We start from the raw sequence: 19770 nt of genomic DNA on the forward strand, positions 1-19770 counted from the left end.
CTTATTAACTTGGTGCATTGACTGACACTGTGTCAAACATTTTGTATTTTCTGAACAGGTTTGCATGCCATCTTTTGTTCCTGCTAAGACACATGAACTTCTCCATCGGATGAGTGGCAAAGGTCTCTCTGCTAACTACCAATTTCCTCGTCAGCCATGTATATTTGGAGCTCAGATGGTTTCAGTACAAGTTGCATTTCATAACACCAGTGACAAAAATATAGAAGATATTCACATAGAAGAAAGGAAGACAGATTTGAAGATGCACATATTCAACCCAATAGGTAAGAAAATATAGGCTTTTATTCTACCACTTTGTAGCCAGCAGTGGTTATTTTGTCAATAGTCAGTTAAGTGACCCTGTCAATAAGGATAAAAACAGAGGCGAGACAAGCCCAGCCTGTAAAATAAGATGCTCAATACTTACCTGTGCAACAGCTCATGTCTTAAGCTAAAGTTTAAAAAAAAATCCAAAAATAAAACCCAAGTATGCAATTACAGCACAGGAACCAGTACTTTTGAGCCTGTATAGTCATGCAAGACTGAAGGTAAGACTGTTCGATTTTACAACTCTGCCATGTAGCCATCACTTCTAGATGTACGTACCTGCTTCCCTACCGCATGCTATGGTTCCTCCCATGGACTCCTAAAGCTGGCCATACATGTTAAGGTTTCATGCAAGGCTGAAAGGCTATGTTTATCTCTGGAACATGTTATATGTTCCAGACGTATTTAGGGTAGAAAATGTAGCCTGCTCCTGCATCCGATCCTCCCTCCCTGTGACAGCGGGCAGGGCATTTTCTCCCTGCACCCGTTTCGGGGTACTGTGAATGAATGAACTAGAGGTACCATCGGCTATTGTAGCTGACTAGTTCTCAGTGAATTGTGAGGGTGCTGGTGAGCACACAAAGGTCATTGATTCTTGCTACAATTCAGTAACTGCCTGTCTGTATTGGAGGCATGAGCAGTGTAGTGAGTCTGCAGGATCCTGGCATTGTACCCGTGATCTGCTGATCACAGGTGCATTGCTTTACAGGCTCCAGTGTAAAAAAATAAATAATTGCATGTTTTCTACCTGCAAAAAGATGTGCATTTTTAATTTTCTTTAATGAAAGTTGTACTTTTCCTTGAACAAGAGAAATCATTAGATTCCCCCACACATGCTAAATAGTGTGGCTAGACCTTTACAGTGCTGGCTGTTGTATTTTTAGAGCTAGCACCTGTTGGCTGTCAATACCCAAACAGAGCTTGCATCAGATTAATGTAGGTTTTGCTCAGTCAATAATTTTCTGCCCAAATTCTTTAACAAAGGTTGGTGTAAAAATTGTCTTCTGTTCATTTGGGTAGTGCAGATATGTCCACTTATGGAATGAATTTAAGTAGTAATCTAACCAAATTCAATGTGGGTGTTCAAATCACCACTGGCCGGAAGAAGACAATCCAGACGTTCAGAAGTGTTGGATACAAGCATCAGCCAGGGATCAGCATCACAGTGGAGTGTTAGGACGTGGGCTGCCAAGAACGTAAGAATGGCTGTTTGCTTTGGTTTTTACCCTGTAGTGACAGGGTCACTTTAAAGTGTACAGTACATGTAAACCTTAATTGAAGGCTTTTTTTTCCTAAAGCGCTGTGTTTAATAACTACCTTATAAAAAATGAAATACAAATACTTATGTTTTTTTTATCCTTTGCATATTGGTGCTACTGATCTCCCACAGCCTTACTTGACTACACTCATGCACTCCAGCAGTAGTGGGTTTTATGATGGTGACAACCATGCAGAATGCCTGTGTAATGTATTCTAAAACAGTCACTTGTTGCCTCTATCGGATGCCTTCAAATGAGTGACAGCACGGCACCACAATCGAGATTGCAGGGTGACACGACTGAAATCTTTAAATACATTAAGCAGGTAAATGAGGTTCAGGAGGGCAGTATTTTCAATATGAATCCAAGATCAAGGACATTACCTCAAACTAGCATGAGGAAAGTTCAAAACTAATCTTGAAAAGTATAATTGTCTGTACTTGATGAGTAGTTGATGCTTGGAATAGACTTTTAGCAGAGGTTGGTCTACAGTGAGTGAACTTCAATCATGCTTGAGGCATTCATACAGTAGATCTATACTTAGACAAAAAAGTTTTTATTAGGCGTTTCAGGGGGGGGGGGGTGAATACAAATAACATTTCGTGGTAGCAAAGAACAGTTACACTCTTCTATGTTTCTATGTATACAGTGTTGTCACCCTTTAACAGGAAGCATCTGAACAAAGGGCCTTTATGTCAGGCTGACCAGGTATTGCTTTATTGAAAGCTGCAGATTTAAAAATTGCTTTTGAAATTACATTATCATGTTAGGGTTTATATGAAATTTTTGTGATTGGGTTTACAGTGAGGAAAATAATTATTTGATCCCCTGCACAGTTTGTAAGTTTGCCCACTTACAAAGAAATAAAAGGTCTAATTTTATCATAGATGTATTTTAAATGATAGAGTATATCATCCAAAAATCCAGGGAAAAAAAACACATAAAACAAATGCTATAAATTGAATTGCAGTTCAGTGAGTAAACAAAGTATTTTATCCCCAAGCAAAACCTGACTTGGTACTTAATGGTGAAACCTTATTGACAAATACAGAGACAAGACGTTTCTTGCAGTTGGTTACCGGGTTTGCACACAAACAGGTTTGGTCCACTCTTTACAGATTTTCTTTAAATCCTTAAGGTGTCTTGGCTGTCGGTTAGCAACTCGAAGTTTCAGCTCCCTCATACATTTTGTATAGGATTAAGGTCTGGAGACTGACTAGGCCACTCCATGACCTTAATGTGCTTCTTGAGACACTTCTTTGTATCCTTGGTTGTATGTTTTGGCTCATTGTCATGCTGGAAGACCCATCTTCAGTGTCCTGGCTGAGGGAAGAAGGTTCTCATCCATGAATTTGCAATACATGGCCCCATTCATTGGCCCTTCAATGCAGCAAAGGCAACCTGTAACTTTAGCAGAGAAACAGCCCCAGGCTATGGAAATGTGCCTTACTCCCTTTTTTGAAAATGTCAACCATCTTCTTTTCTGGAAAAAACGTTACCTTCATTGCTGTTTATTATAAATATATTCAATCATAACTTGTAGTGCCCATTCATGCCATTCACATTGTGGTAGTGCACGTCAATTTCATTGGTGCAGCTCTGTGCCATTCATTGTAAATGGCACCCTGACGCACTACCCTAATGCGTGTGCACTGCAATGCCACGCAGCACAATGAACTATGTCCTGTCCACTGTACTGCAATAATATTTTTTTTGTGGGTTCATACAATTTGGGCTTCCTGATGCAGCCTGCAACAATGTGTCTTAACGCATAAAAACTCATTTGTTGCAACCCACTGTGTTCTAGTGTGACTCAACCCAGAGGAAGTATATAGAAATAGACTGTTTTAAAATCCATGTATGTAAAATATTCTGTTTACCATTTGCCGTCTGAGTCATAGACAAATGATGTCCTGGTTGGCAAGTGGAATATCGGTGTTATGGCTGCAGCACTATCCCATAACCCTGGTTTTTTTTTTTTTTTTAGTTGGCAATTTTCTACATGATAAGTGGTTTGTGTGGTGAATTCACCACTGGATCACTTTTAGAAGAATCACGGTGGTTCCCCGGGCTTACCTGACCGATCAGTGAAGCCTGGGACACCGGCGATGGATTGCAATAGAAATTGGTGAAAGCAAGATGGCCTCCGCTCATCTCTATGGCCTTGGAGGACCATAATTTTTTTATTATCTTTTGCTTTTAAAGGTGGAGGAGAGATATGGGGTCTAATAGACCGCAGATCTCTTCATATAGAGGACCTGTCATGCTGTATTGCTATCGCAAGGGATGTTTAAATTTCTTGCAATGGAAGTAATAAAAAATTTTTTAAGGGGCAGTGTAAAAATTAAAAAAGTTTAATAAAATAAATGATAAAAAAAAGTAAAGCTTGCACACAGTGGTGAATGAATACATATGTGAACGATGTTCAAACCACACGTGAGGTATCGCCACAAATTTCCAGAGCAAGAACAATAATTCTAGCACTAGATCTCCTCTGTAACTCTACAGTAGGTGACAGCGATATTGTGTCAATCTCGCTCCCTTTCTCGGCGAGATTGACCACCTACAAGCCCCGTCGCGGGAGCCAGCGCCAAGCCGACTCACCGCGATTGGAAAAAGCCATCCATAGAAGCGACGGGGGATCAGACTTGGATTACTGCCAATTCTAGCCGCGGCGTTTGGTATAAATCATGAGGGGGAACTCCACGCCAAATTTTAAATAAAAAACCGGCATGGGTTCCCCCCCAGGGAGCATACCAGGCCCTTAGGTCTGGTATGGATTGTAAGGAGAACCCCCTACGCCGAAAAAACAGCGTGGGGGTTCCCCCACAATCCATACCAGACCCGTATACAAGCACGCCGGCCGGTCAGTAAAGGAGTGGGGATGAGCGAGCGCTCCCCCCCTCCTCCTGAGCCGTACCAAGCCGCATGCCCTCAACATGGGGGGATTTGGTGCTCTGGGGCAGGGGGGCGCAGGATGTTGATACGGACAGGGCCTCTTCCCGACAACCCTGGCCGTTGGTTGTCGGGGTCTGCGGGTGGGGGGCTTATCGGAATCTGGGAGCCCCCTTTAATAAGATTAATCATCACGCACCGGACACGCGGCATTACAGCGGGAGGGAGCGTCGCGTCAACATAAGAAGAAAGGAAGACGGCAAAGAGCGCGCTGCGCCGCCGCTAGTATTAGAGCTAAAAAGAAGATAGCGGCGGCCAGCCCCGAAGAAGGCACCGGAGAGCGAGCGGGAGAAGAACCAGGGAGCGCCGAGACGACAGCGGAGAAGCTGGAAGATGACCCCCCCGGAGAGTGGAGAAGACCCCTCCGGAGAGCGGAGAAGACCCCCAGAGCTGACAAATTATTTTAAAACCCTGTGTTGTGTGTTTATTATATTGACACTTTTTCCTCCAGGTGAATGGGTAGGGGTACGATGTACCCCATATTCATTCACCTAGGGTGGGGGGCCGGTATCTGGGGGTCCCCTTATTAAAGGGGGCTCCCAGATTCCGATAAGCCCCCCGCCCGCAGACCCCGACAACCAACGGCCAGGGTTGTCGGGAAGAGGCCCTATCCTTATCAACATGGGGACAGGGTACTTTGGGGCGGGGGGCCACTCCTTTCCTGACTGGCCGGGCTGCGTGCTTGGATACGGGTCTGGTATGGATTGTGGGGGAACCCCCACGCCATTTTTTTGGCGTAGGGGGTTCTCCTTACAATCCATACCAGACCTAAGGGCCTGGTATACTCCCTGGGGGGGAACCCATGCCGTTTTTTTATTTAAAATTTGGCGTGGAGTTCCCCCTCATGATTCATACCAAATGCAGCGGCTAGAATTGGCGGGAATCCAAGTCGGATCCCCGTCGCTTCTATGACGCACTCACTGGAATGTGCTTTTCCTCTTCCAGCGAGTGCGAGATGTCACCGAGAATCAGCGCGATGCCCTCGTGCTGGAAACACATTCTCGGCGACAGGTACTGTATAATGGTAACTTGTAGAATTTTTTTAAATGTTGCCTAAATACCATAGTTTGGCGCCATTCCACGAGTGTTCACTGTTTTAAAGCATGGCATGTTGGGTATCCATTTACTTGGGGTAACCTCATGTTTCATATTTTACTAAAAAATTGGGTTATGTATTGTGTTTTGTTTTTTAAAGGGGTTGTAAAGGTACAATTTTTTTTCCCTAAATAGCTTCCTTTACCTTAGTGCAGTCCTCCTTCACTTACCTCATCCTTTGATTTTGCTTTTAAATGTCCTTATTTCTTCTGAGAAATCCTCACTTCCTTTTCTTCTGTCTGTGACTCCAGAGTGTCATGCTCGCCCCCCTCCCTTGGACTACAGGAGAGTCAGGATACCCACTAACACACAGTTCCTTTCTCTATCTGCAACGTAGAGAGCGTCCTGACTCTCCTGTAGTCCAAGGGAGGGGGCGAGCATGACACTCTAAAACCAAAATCGAAGGATGAGATAAGTGAAGGAGGACTGCACTAAGGTAAAGGAAGCTATTTAGGGGAAAAAAAATGTACCTTTACAACCCCGTTAATTCATTAAAATGTTTTTAAAAAAGAATAATTGTGTTTTGAAATTGCAAATGACCACTATTTTATTCACAAAGGCCTCTGCTAAAACACACACACACACACACACACACACACACACACACACACACACACACATATATATATATATATATATATATATATATATATATATATATATATATATATATATATATATACATACACACACACACAGTTCAGACCAAAAGTTTGGACACACCTTCTCATTCAGAGAGTTTTCTTTATTTTCATGACTATGAAAATTGTAGATTCACACTGAAGGCATCAAAACTATGAATTAACACATGTGGAATTATACAGAACAAAAAAGTGTGAAACAACTGAAAATATATTTCATGTTCTAGGTTCTTCAAAGTAGCCACCTTTTGCAGCAGACACATCTCTAGAACTGGTAAGAGGAGACTGTGTGAATCAGGCCTTCATGGTAGAATATCTGCTAGGAAACCACTGCTAAAGAAAGGCAACAAGCAGAAGAGACTTGTTTGGGCTAAACACAAGGAATGGACATTAGACCAGTGGAAATCTGTGCTTTGGTCTGATGAGTCCAAACTTGAGATCTTTGGTTCCAACCCCTGTGTCTTTGTGAGACGCAGAAATGGTGAACGGATGGACTCTACATGCCTGGTTCCCACCGTGAAGCATGGAGGAGGAAGTGTGATGGTGTGGGGGTGCTTTGCTGGTGACACTGTTGGGGATTTATTCAAAATTGAAGGCATACTGAACCATCATGGCTACCACAGCATCTTGCAGCGGCATGCTATTCCATCCGGTTTGCGTTTAGTTGGACCATCATTTATTTTTCAACAGGACAATGACCCCAAACACACCTCCAGGCTGTGTAAGGGCTATTTGACCAAGAAGGAGAGTGATGGGGTGCTGCGCCAGGTGACTACCTCTTGAGAATGCCAAGAGTGTGCCAAGCAGTAATCAAAGCAAAAGGTGGCTACTTTGAAGAACCTAGAATATGAAATATATTTTCAATAGTTTTTCACACTTTTTTGTTATGTATAATTCCACATGTGTTAATTCATAGTTTTGATGCCTTCAGTGTACATCTACAATTTTCATAGTCCTGAAAATAAAGAAAACTCTTTTTGAATAAGAAGGTGTGTCCAAACTTTTGGTCTGTACTGTGTGTGTGTGTGTGTGTGTGTATATATATATATATATATATATATATATATATATATACATACACACATACACACATACACACGTTTTGTGGTTCTAGCAACAAAATAAACAAAACAATTATTTTTACATAGACAAGAGAAGTTTCAGAACTGGCCCAGTAGGCAAGTGGTTAATGGATAGAGAATGAACCTACATAAATTGCTATTTGTGTGTTGGGAGCCAACAGCTCATCAAAGACAACTATTTTATAGATATACAAGCCTAAACACTGTAGAGCCTTTTATCCATTTTTTTTAAACATGTTCACTCCTGTCACTGCAGGATATGGGCTTTTGCTTCAATAGCATTTGAACATAGGAAGCAATAAGAAAGTACAGTCATTAAGGTCATGAATGGGGCCAAAAGCAACCAAACGCTTCCTCTAAAACAATGTGATTAATAGCATTGCCACCATAAAACAAAAGATATATATTCAGCTCATCACAAATCCAAAAAGCAGTGAGTTTATATCCCACCTCACCCTAGCCCCCTTATATCTGCTAGCATTATCATGTAATTCTAAATAAACCTTTAATATTTTTTTACTAATGAGAGCTGATTAGTGCTAACCATGTCTGACTGCTGTTCTTTGATTGGGCTGTCATAGCATGTGAAGTGCAGATGATTGTGGTGTTCAAAGGGCAGGTCTCTTATAAAGAGCTGTGCCCGTTTTATTAGGGTACCAATTTAGAAAAGAAAATTACCATGCCAGTAATTCATCTTGTGCAATATCCACCAAAGACTGCAACACATCACTCTTCCCACAAGAAATATTGCTGTCACGAGTGAAAGATCTCTCTCTGCCTATCAGCAGAGATATAAAGGATAATATGAAGCCCATTGTTCCATTAACGCCTTATATGTTCATGGCAAATTAGACTTATCACTGTTGTATATTTGAGTGTCCTTTTAATGGCCCATTACTATGTTAAGCAAGTAATTCACAGAGGCAGAGAAAGATGCCCTGATTGGATGAACTCTTATACCTCAGTAGGGGACAGAGAATTGATTATAATGTGTTTTCCCTCTGTGGCTTTTTTTTTTTTTTTTTTTTTTACTTTTTAATATTATATTACACATGTGTTATCACTGAGGTTTGCAGATGCCTTCATGAAATTTTTCTAAACTAATGGCATAAAATAAAATAAGCATCTGATTGTTGGAATGGTTTATCCATTGCTGGGTCAACCTGTTTAATTTATAGAGATGATTCGATATTTCAGGTAAGTAGAGCTGATTTTGACCAAATGTATTTATTTATTACAGTTACTTCTATAGAGCCAACAATGTATGCAGCGCTTTACACGTATATTATACATTCACATCAGTCCCTGCCCTCCAGCTTACAATCTAGGGTCCCAAACTCACATTCATACATACACATGCTAGGGCCAATTTAGACAGGGGGGTACATACTAGGGAAAATTAACCCACCAGCGCATGTCTTTGGAGTGTGGGAGGAAACTCACGCAGGCACAGGGAGAGCATGCAAACTCCATGCACGAGATGCCAAGGTTTGGATTCAAACTGACGATCCTAGTGCTGCCAGGCGGAAGTGTTAACCACTGTATATCAATTTGCTTGTTTATGGGCGCTATAACCAAGTCGGTCATCCCTTGATCTTGGCAAATAATTGATCATTCAGATTTCACGATTACAGTTGTTCACTGCTGTTCTGAGATTAGGTGGGTGCCAGGTGTTTATTCACACTATATTAAAGCGGGTTCCGGGCATAATTTTTTTTGCAAGCTAAAATTAATCACAATAAATAGTCCCTAAAACATATTAATAGCTCCCCAATCGTTCCAGAAATCATATCCTCCAGCTCATGTTGTGGCTGTATCCATCGTATGTGTGGGCATGTAAAGCCCAGTTCCTTTTTCTTCCTGGTTATCAGGGAGAGGTGCATGCTGGGTGATTTTTAGGCACAGTAATGCCCAGAGACTCCTGGGAAATGAGTGTCATCATTTCCTAGGAGGCAATGGGGTCTTATGACAGGAAGTTGAACCACCTAAGAACAGGAACTAGGCAGATTACGAAATTTGCCTAGTAACAGCCGGATAGAAGTGAGTCGAATTTTTATTTATTTTTTACGTTAAAGGCAAGCTGTTCATAGAAAGTTAATTTTAAGGTGGAACTCCGCTTTAATATAACACAACAAAACGTTTTCTTAAGTTTTTCCTTAAAGTGTTTGCTACCCCAACATTTCATATTCCTGATATGTGCCTGGTGTACCATGTACTTGTGTGAAAACCTCTCCTGTTCTCTTTAAATTGCTTCCTTTGTGTAAACTCCCTGGTGTTCTTGCCAGTCCAAACTGCTTTTCTATTAAAAACTGACCACACTAAGCAGGAGAAAATTTTGTTGTCAGTGCTTGTTCTGACAAGCCCCCCTGAACATCCTTTCACTGAAAAGCTCAGTGTCCCGTTTTTTTTTTTTATATCTATACACAAACGTTTTGCCTTTCATTTCAGTTTTAAACTAAATGGGTTGTTTTACAAAGTGATTGTTTACAATGACTTTTACCACAAGCGGCTCACATACCCTCCCCCCGCTTGCCAGTGTTTCTCAGGCTTAAGGTTTTCACTGGTTTGCCGGAAAAACGATCCAACGGTGCGGCCAGCTGCTGCCATAGGCAATCAATGAGTGTATACTCTTTCATCGCATCTATGGTTTTGGAGGACCCGAACAACATCATGACTTCACTTCCGGTCCAGGTTGGAAGTAAATACTTTTTTTTTTTTTATCTTTTGCTTTTAATGGTAAGGAAGAGAATTTTTTATTTTTTTTTTATTTATTTTTTTACCCCAGATCTCTCCATAACCACTTCCCGACGGCCGTACGACTTTGTACGGCCGCAGGGTGGCTCTACATCTCTGGGAGGCCGTGTTTTTACGGCCTGCGCGCGTCCGCCGCATCGCTGAGATGCCGATGCGAGTGCCTGGTGGCCGCGATGTCCGCCAGGGACTCGCGATCGGCGGCTACAGGGACAAGACGTGGAGCTCTGTGTGTAAACACAGAGCTCCACGTCCCTCCATGTCCTGTCAGGGGAGAGAGGAGACGGATCTGTGTCCCTTGTACATAGGGACACAGCATCGGTCACCTCCCCCAGTCACCCCCCTTCCCCACAGTTAGTAACACAATTCAGGGTACACATTAACCCCTTCCTCACCCCCTAGTGTTAACCCCTTCAATGCCAGTCACATTTATACAGTAATTAGTGCATATTTATTGCACTGATCGCTGTATAAATGTGAATGGCGCCAAAAATGTGTCAAAAGTGTCCGATGTCTCCGCCATAATGTCGCAGTCACGAAAAAAAATGCTGATCGCCGCCATTAGTAGTAAAAAAAATAATAAAAAATAATAATTCTGCCCCCTATTTTGTAAGCGCAAACCAGATGCTTCTTGCGATTTTTTTTTTTTTTTTTTTTTTTTTTTTTTTAACAAAAATATGTAGAATAATACGTATCGCCTAGACTGAGAAAAAATTATTTTTTAAAAAAAAATTGGGCAATTTATTATAGTAACAAGTAAAAAATATTGTTTTTTTTTTCAAAATTGTCGCTCTATTTTTGTTTATAGCGCAAAAAATAAAAACCGCAGAGGTGATCAAATACCACCAAAATAAAGCTCTATTTGTGGGGAAAAAAGGACGTCAATTTTGTTTGGGAGCCACGTCGCATGACCGCGCAATTGTCAGTTAAAGCGACGCAGTGCCGGAAGCTGAAATTTCACCTGGTCAGGAAGGGGTATATGTGCCCAGTAAGGAAGTGGTTAAAGAGGACCTGTCATACCTTATTTCTATTACAAGACATGTGTTAAATTCCTTGTAATAGGTGATCAAAAAAATTTAAGAGACAGTGTAAAAATACATTTTTTATCTAAATGAGAACAAAAGCTCGCACGCATATGTAAATGGTATTCGCACCACCCATGTGAGATCGCTGCGAACCTTGGAGCAAGAGCAGTAATTCTGCCGCTAGACCTCCTCTGTAATTTTTAAACGGTAACCTATAAAGGCATTTAAAGCATCCCCTATGGAGATTTTTAAGTACCCTGGATTGTTGCCATTCTGCCCACGTGACATGATTCAGTATCTCTTTTCTCGGCCTAACATCTTTCACATTATACAAAAAAATTGGGTCAGATATCATGTTTTAGTTTTTGTTCTGTGTTTTTTTTTTTTTCATCAGTGTATTTTTCCCCCCAAAAATTGTGTTTTTAAAACTGCTGCACAAATACCGTGTGACATAAAAAATTACAACAATCACTATTTTATTCCCTGGGGTCTCTGCCAAAAAAAAAGTATAATGTGGGGGGTTATAAGTAAATTTACTAGCAAAAAAAAAATATTTAAACTTGCCTGGTCGGCAAGTGATTAAGAAGTCACCTAATGTCTATAAGCATCTGTGGCTTTTGTTGACCCAAGTGACAAGATCTTGCTGCTTAAGATCCTGACTGCCTTCCCCTGCCATGGAGCAACTTCTCTTGCTGTAATCTTATAAAGGGAGCACGATCCCAGAACCTAGATGCAATAGTGCCACATGTGTTGCTGCTTAGCACGCATACCTTTTAATCAAGCAGTCTTGTAGCCAGTCACGTGCGGTCATGGGTCCTTCCTCCTCTTTAGTAGTGACAGTTCCTAATCCTGCATTGAATGGTTCTTTTGTAATCACACGTGGGTGTTATTCAGTACACTAGTACCCTGAGCCCAGCCTGTTGTGTTTATGCACCCCTACAGGGGGGGGGGGGGTCCGACCCCATCTATACTGTCCGATAAAGGAGTGCTTTATAGTGTACAAGTGGACTTTCTGCAGGGGACATCGGACTGAGGGCAAGTATTGCAGAAAAAGTACATTTTTTTTTTGTTTTTTTTAACTACAGCTGGGCATTTTTTTTAACCTGCATTGCTACTTTAACCACTTAAGGACCCGCTCATGTACATATACATTGGTACTTTAAAGATGGATATCTCGGTAACGGCAGCAGCTGCTGCCACAACCGAGATATCCATCTTTTCAGTGAGCGGTCCTGTAAACGATAACGGTGGTCTGCGCGGCGGATTCGCCGCAAGATCACCGTTATCAGGTGCGGGAGAGGGCCCCCCCTCTTCCGCGCAATCCGCCCGCTTACCAGAGCCATCGGCAGCGGCGGAGGCGATCAGGTCCTGTCCCCTGTTAGGCTAGGATACGAGTGAGGATAAGATGGCCCCCACCCGTCTCCATAGCATAGCAGGGCGGAAGCGACGTCAAAGCGTCGCTTCCACCCATGCTTCTTAAAGTGACATTTTCTTGTAATTTTTTCAAATGACAATTTTTTTTTTTTTTTTGCATTTTAGTCTAAATATGGGATTTGAGGTCTTTTTAACCCCAGATGTCATATTTAAGAGGACCTGTCATGCTTTTTTCTATTACAAGGGATGTTTACATTCCTTATAATAGGAATAAAAGTGACCCATTTTTTTTTTGTAAAAATTTATAAAATAAATAAGAAAACAAAAACAATTTTTTCTAAAGCTCACCGTCCTGACGAGCTCGCGCGCAGAAGCGAACGCATACGTGAGTAGCGCCCAAATATGAAAACGGTGTTCAAACCACACAAGTGAGGTGCTGGAGAAACTTAGAGAGCCGCCTCTGTACAGCGCCCGAATATGAAAACGGTTCAATTCAAAAAAGATTTGCTTGTAAGACTATTGCGCAAAAACGGCGTGACAAAGTATTGCAATGACCGCCATTTTATTCTCTATGGTGTTAGAAAAAAAATACTTTTGTTGTGTTTGGGGGTTTTAAGTAATTTTCTAGCAAAAAAAAAAGTTTTTATCTTGTAAACACCAAATCTGAAAAACAGGCAAGGTCCTTAAGTGGTTAAGAAAAATAAATTGGGACACCCTTATTTTAGCAGAGTTGCAGTGTTTTCTGTTTAAGTATTTAACTGTTTGTACTCCTTTAATTGTGATGTAATTTTATTGTCACTGCAAGCTTTTATATATAAAAATTGAAAGATATACTTTTTAGCAGGTATCGTGTACATTTCGTTTTTTTTTTTTTTGCACTACGGTTGAAATTCTGCAAATTCTATGTAGTACCCATACAGAAGTAGCCTGGTTAATTTCATGTATGTTCATTAGGTGTGAAGCATTTCTCTGCCTGCTGTTAGGTCACCTTCATAGACCAATAGCTCAGCCTGGGTTTTTTTTTTTTTTTTTAACCAGCAGCTCTTACAGGGAAGTCATATTTTTGCTAAATGATCATTATAACCTTAATTAGTCTTTTAACTCTTTTAAAGCTAATTTTACCTTTTACATAAACTGGCTTATGCTGAACAGAAGCCTCAATTGTTTGAAATGCACTGTGCTCTTTGTACAAATATTGTTTATTGCAAAAATCATACCCGTAGGCTTTTTTTTTGTCACACATAAAGCCTGGCTGAAATACTCCTATTTACAATCCTTATTTCTAGAACATAGGCTACAACAAAATGGCCACTGAGCTTCCTTCTTTGATGACAACTTACTGATGATCTCTTACATCTGACCACCTCTGATCTGATCGGCCTACACGAAAAAGAAAGTATCCCCTTCCGTTTTGTTTTTAGCTGACTGGATTGGTGGTAGGTGGGTGTAAACTGACATGAGTCTGTTTACACCCACTGGTCTATAGGGATGAATGGACTGTCCAATCACGTCCACCTGAAAAATTGACAGGCAGAACTGCAGCCTTTAATTCATACCTCCGATTCGGGCTGACTGTTTGCAAGCTGCAGAACTCCTCAGCGGTTCCGCAGTTCATTCAAAACTACAAGCCGCCAGCCGTAGTGGCTGATGGTAGTCATATTCTATTAATTCAAAAGAAACTCTGATTAAATGATGCAGCTGTGAGGGCGGGTTCCTGCATGGCTGTGCTGTTGTTGAATTTGGACAGTGAGTGGACAGAGAAGATCCCCTGCCCGCTGTCACAAGGGGGGGGGGGAGAAAAGCTGCTGCAGGAGCTGGAACATGGCATGTTCAAAAAAGGGGAACTTATCCTTTAAAATATTAATATGGGAGAGAAAAAAATTGGTTTGCGCAAAAGTTATAGTGTCTACAAACTAGGGTACATTTTCTGGAATTTACGCATCTTTTAATCTGACTGCTTATCTAATTTCTTGAGGTGCTATAATGGAAGGGCGGTACAAATCCCACACCCCCACCCCCAAAATGACCCAATTTTGGAAAGTAGACACCCCAAGGAATTTGAGGCATGTTGCGCACATTGAAAAAAAATATATATTAATATATATCTCACACATGCCATGGATATATGTTAAATTACACCCCAAAATACATTCTACTGCTTCGATTTTGGAAAGTAGACACCCCAAGCTATTTGCTGAGAGGCATGTTGAGTCCATGGAATATTTTATATTGCCACAAGTTTCTGAAAAATTGCAAAACTATTTTTATTTTCTCACAACGTTGTCACTAAATGATATATTGCTCAAACATAGCATGCATATATGTGAACTTTCACCAAAAAATACATTCTGCTGCTTCTCCTAAGTACGTGGATACCACACGTGTGTGACTTTTTGGCAGTCTAGCCACGTACATTACCCTGAAAACCAATCACCGTCTTCATGCTTTCCAAGGGTGTACATTTTTGATTTCACTCCTCACTACCTATCATAAAGTTCCTTTTCTTTCTTCATTTTCCAAAATTAATGAGAGCTGAAAAATACTTACCATGCCTCTTAGCAAATACCTTGGGATGTCTACCTTCCAAAAATTGGTCATTTTGGGGGGTTTAGTTCTATCTTGACATTTCAGGGCCTCCAGAAACTGTGATAGGTAGTGAGAAAGTGAAATCGCCATTTTACGACCTTGGAAATCCTGAAGGCGGTGAATTGATTTTCGGGGCCCCGTACGCGGCTAGGCTCCCAAAAAGTCTCACACATCTGGTATCCCCGTACTCGGGAGAAGCAGCAGAATGTATTTTGTGGTGTAATTCCACATACAGTTGTGCTCATAAGTTTACATACCCTGGCAGAGTTTGTTTTCTTGGCCATTTTTCAGAGAATATGAATAACAGAAAAACTTTTTTTCACTCATGGTTAGTGTTGGGCTGAAGCCATTTATTATCAGTCAACTGTTTACTCTTTTTAAATCATAATGGCAAAAGAAATTACCCAAATGACCCTGATCAATAGGTAACATACCCCAGTTCTCAATACCGTGTATTGCCACCTTTAACATAAATGACCGCTTGAAGTCTTTCGTGGTATTTGTGGATGAGGCTCTTTATCTTCTCAGATGGTAAAGCTGCCCATTCCTCTTGGCAAAAAGCCTCCTGTACATTTTTGGGCTGTCTTGCATGAACTGCACGTTTGAGATCTCCCATACATGGCTCAATGATATTGAGGTCAGGAGACTGAGATGGCCACTCCAGAAACTTCACTTTATTCTGCTGTAGCCAATGACAGGTTCACTTGTCCTTGTATTTTGGATTATTGTCATGTTGGCATGTCCAAGTACGTCCCATGCTCAGCTTTTTGGCTGATGAATGCCAATGTTCCTCCAGTATTTTTTGATAACATACTGCATTCATCTTGCCAACAATTTTGACCAAATTTTCTGTGGCTTTTGTAACACGCACATCCCCCAAAATATCAGCGATCCACATTCGTGTTTCACAGTAGGAATGATGTACCTTTCATCATAGGCCTTGTGTAGCATGTAGCATTTATGGTTGTGGCCAAAAAGCAACATTTTGGTCTCATCGCTCCAAATGACTTTGTGCCAGAAGGTTTGAGGCTTGTCTCTGTGCTGTTTGGTGTATTGTACGCAGGATAATTTGTGGCATTTGCGTAGTAATGGTTTTCTTCCGACTCGACCATACATCTTTCTTTAAGTGCCTCCTTGTTGTGCATCTTTTAACAGCCACACCACATGCTTTCAGAGAGTCCTGTATTTCACGTGAAGTTATTTGTGGGTTTTTCTTTGCATCCCGAACAATTTTCCTGGTAGTTGTGGCTGAAATTTTAGTTGGTTTACCTGACCGTGGTTTGGTTTCAACAGAACCCGTTTGAACACTGCTGATTGGCATTCTCAATTCCTTGATCCCTTTCCTGTTTTATACGGTTGTACTACCCTTTTCCGCAGATCCTTTGACAATTATTTTGCCATGACTCAGAATCGTCAGTGTAGGATTGGATGAAAGATGCAAGGGTCTGTCAGGAGTCCAGAAACAAGCAAACAGATCACAGATGAGGATGGTTACCTTAAATAGCCATTTAAACCCCTGTGTGTCAACTTGTGTGCATGTTATCAGGCCAAAATCATTAAGGTCATTTGGGTAGTTTTTGTTGTCATTATGATTTTAAAAAGAGTAAACACGGTTGATTGGTAATAAATGGCTTCAGCCAAACTACATGAATGACAGAAGTTTTTTGTAGAGAAAGAAAGACCACTGCTCACAGGTGATACAATTGGTAACACTCCAATGTTGCTTCTGTGAGGTGGGGTGCATGCCCTGCCGCTGCAGCAGAAAACGTGGAACAGAGAATCTTCGGATCTGCAGCACACCCACACAGAGAGTAAAGTAGAAAGTCTTTATTGAAGCATAAATATTAAAAAGCACTGGATGAGTACAGGCAGGGGAAATGCATGCAGGTTGACGTGTTTCACACTATGGAAGTGCTTTGTCAAAACCACACCAAGAGTGAAAGAAAAGTTTTTTTGTGTTATTCATATTCTCAAAAAAAATTGGCAAAAAAACATAAATTCTGCCAGGGTATGTAACCTTATGAGCACAACTGTATTATCAATCAACTCTTTACTCGTTTTAAATCATAATGACAATAGAAACTGCCCAAATAACCCTGATCAAAAGTTTACATACCCTGGTGATTTTGGCCTGAAAACATGCACACAAGTTGACACAAAGGGCTTTAAATCGCTATTAAAGGGTAACCATTCTCACCTGTGATCTGTTTGCTTGTAATTAGTGTGTGTGTGTGTATAAATGGTCAATGTGTTTCTGAACTCCTGACAGGCCCTTGCATCTTTCGTCCGGTGCTGCACTGATATTTTTGGATTCCAAGTAATGGGGAAATCAAAAGAATTGTCAAAGGACCTGGAAAAAAAGGTAGTTGAACTGTATAAAACAGGAAAGGGATATAAAAAGATATCAAAGGAATTGAGAACGCCAATCAGTAGTATTCAAACTCTAATCAAGAAGTGGAAAATGTTGGCTTCTGTTGAAACCAAACCCCGGTCAGGTAGACCAACTAAAATTTCAGCCACAACTGCCAGGAAAATTGTTCGGGATGCAAAGAAAAACCCACAGATAACTTCAGATGAAATACAGAACTCTCTGAAAACATGTGGTGTGGCTGTTTTTAGATGCACAATAAGGAGGCACTTGAAGAAAGATGGGCTGCATGGTCGAGTCGCCAGAAAAAAGCCATTTTTACGCAAATGCCACAAAGTATCCCGCTTATAATACGCCAAACAGCACAGAGACAAGCCTCAAACCTTCTGGCACAAAATAATATGGAGTGATGAGACCAAAATGAAGCATTTTGGCCACAACCATAGACGCTTCATTTGGAGAGGAGTCAACAAGGCCTATCATGAAAGGTACACCATTCCTACTGTGAAACAGAGGTGGATCGCTGATGTTTTGGAGATGTGTGAGCTACAAATGAACAGGAAATTTGTCAAAATTGATGGCAAGACGAATTGAGTATGTTATCCAAAAATACCGGAGAAACATTTGCACTCATCAGCCAGGAGGCTGCGCATGGGACATTCCAACATGACAAGGCCAAGTCAACCTATCATTGGCTAAAGCAGAATAAAGTGAAGGTTCTGGAGTGGCCATCTCAGTCTCCTCACCTCAATATCATTAAGCCACTCTGGGGAGATCTCAAACATGCAGTTCATACAAGACAGCCAAAGAATTTACAGGAACTGGAGGCTTTTTGCCAAGAGGAGTGGGCAGCTTTACCATCTGAGAAAATAAAGAGCCTTATCCACAAATACCACAAAAGACTTCAAGCTGTCATTGATGGTAAAGGGAGCAATACACAGTATTAAAGCAGAGTTCCACCCAAAAGTGGAACTTCCGCTTTAAGCACTCCTTGCCCTCTGACATGCCACATTTGGCATGTATTTTTTTGGGGTGGGGGGGAGTGGATACCTTGTTTTCAGAGGTACTTCCTGTCCCACTTTTTCCTCTTCTTGGCCGCCTAGGTGACTCCTCCTCTCGCCCTAGGGGCCCCTCCCTGCCAGCGATCTTTTGGGACACGTCACAGGTCCCAGAAAATTGGCTGACCAATAGAAGAGTGCAGCACAACTCGAGCATGCGCAATGTGCGCCCGGCCTTAAAAGCCATAAGCTATCATGGCCAGGTGCCCACAGTTGCTATGACGGCACCGAGGAGGGGCAGAAGTGTCTGTTTGTTAAAAGTTAACAGCTATGATTTTTGTAGCTGCTGACTTTGAATAAACTAAAACACAGATGGATCTCTGCTTTATGAACTGGGGGGTATGTAAACACTTGATAAGGGTCATTTGGGTAGTTGCTGCTGCCATTAGGTAGCCAGGAGTTAATGGACTCCACCGTCTGCTTACACCTGACTACCCTCCAAACTGAACCTCCAGAAACAGAAGAGGACAAATCCCTCTCCAGCAATGAGGCCCAGAGGTAGGCAGGCAAGAAAGGACACAAGTCTGTTTACAGCTACCTGTCCCCAGTAATGCATGGACCATATGATCAGATTCACCTAAAAAACTGACAGACGGACCTGATCGGATCACCCATGTGAAAGGGGTCTAACAGGTTTCAGTTCTGTTGGATCCCAGGATACTTGAAACCTGGGACATTATCTGAGGTATGGCATCTTTGTGTCGGCATATTCAATATATAATGAAGCATTTAATACAAGAGAGATGTTCCAGCTATGGTAAATACAATCAGGTCATTGGTCATGATTATTTCCTATCTGAAAAAGATTGTGCTTGATCAATATCTGCGTTACTGTATCTCTTTACAAAAACATAAACAAATCTTACATTAGCCACAATTCAATTTTACTGAGACAAACAGGTCTTGTTTCAAGAAACAGGGACTGTTTGCCGAATGGAAACGCCTATTTATGCTTGTTTCTTCCTTACAGAGAAGCCTGGTCTCATGTGTAGCGGCTTCCCCAGCCAGTAATGTGATAAGCCAAGCATTTTTATTGCATGTGCATGCTGACTGGTGTTTGTTGTTTGATTTTCTTTTTACCTGGGGAAAACATTTTATTTTGCAGATTCTCTGGAGCCAGAGGGATCCATTACTGTCTCAATGGGTATTGACTTTTGTGATTCCACTCAGACTGCCAGCTTCCAGTTGTGGTACGTTGCATTACTGTAAATAGACACGTTGTATGTACAGTTCTGTTCCATATGCTAAT

At 41.4% G+C, this 19770-nt stretch overlaps 1 protein-coding gene across 3 annotated transcripts in view; it reads left to right on the plus strand.

Annotated features, from left to right (window-relative positions):
* Nucleotides 1-19770, plus strand: part of AP3B1 (adaptor related protein complex 3 subunit beta 1) — a 468642-nt gene that overhangs the window by 370920 nt on the left and 77952 nt on the right. For all 3 annotated transcript variants that reach the window (XM_040340812.1, XM_040340820.1, XM_040340803.1), the window contains exons 23-24: nucleotides 59-284; nucleotides 19627-19711. In XM_040340812.1, coding sequence (XP_040196746.1) covers nucleotides 59-284; nucleotides 19627-19711 — 311 coding nt within the window. The remainder of the gene's footprint in view (nucleotides 1-58; nucleotides 285-19626; nucleotides 19712-19770) is intronic.

Source organism: Rana temporaria, chromosome 1 (genome assembly GCF_905171775.1).
Source record: "Rana temporaria chromosome 1, aRanTem1.1, whole genome shotgun sequence".
NCBI classification, from domain to species: Eukaryota; Metazoa; Chordata; class Amphibia; order Anura; family Ranidae; genus Rana; species Rana temporaria.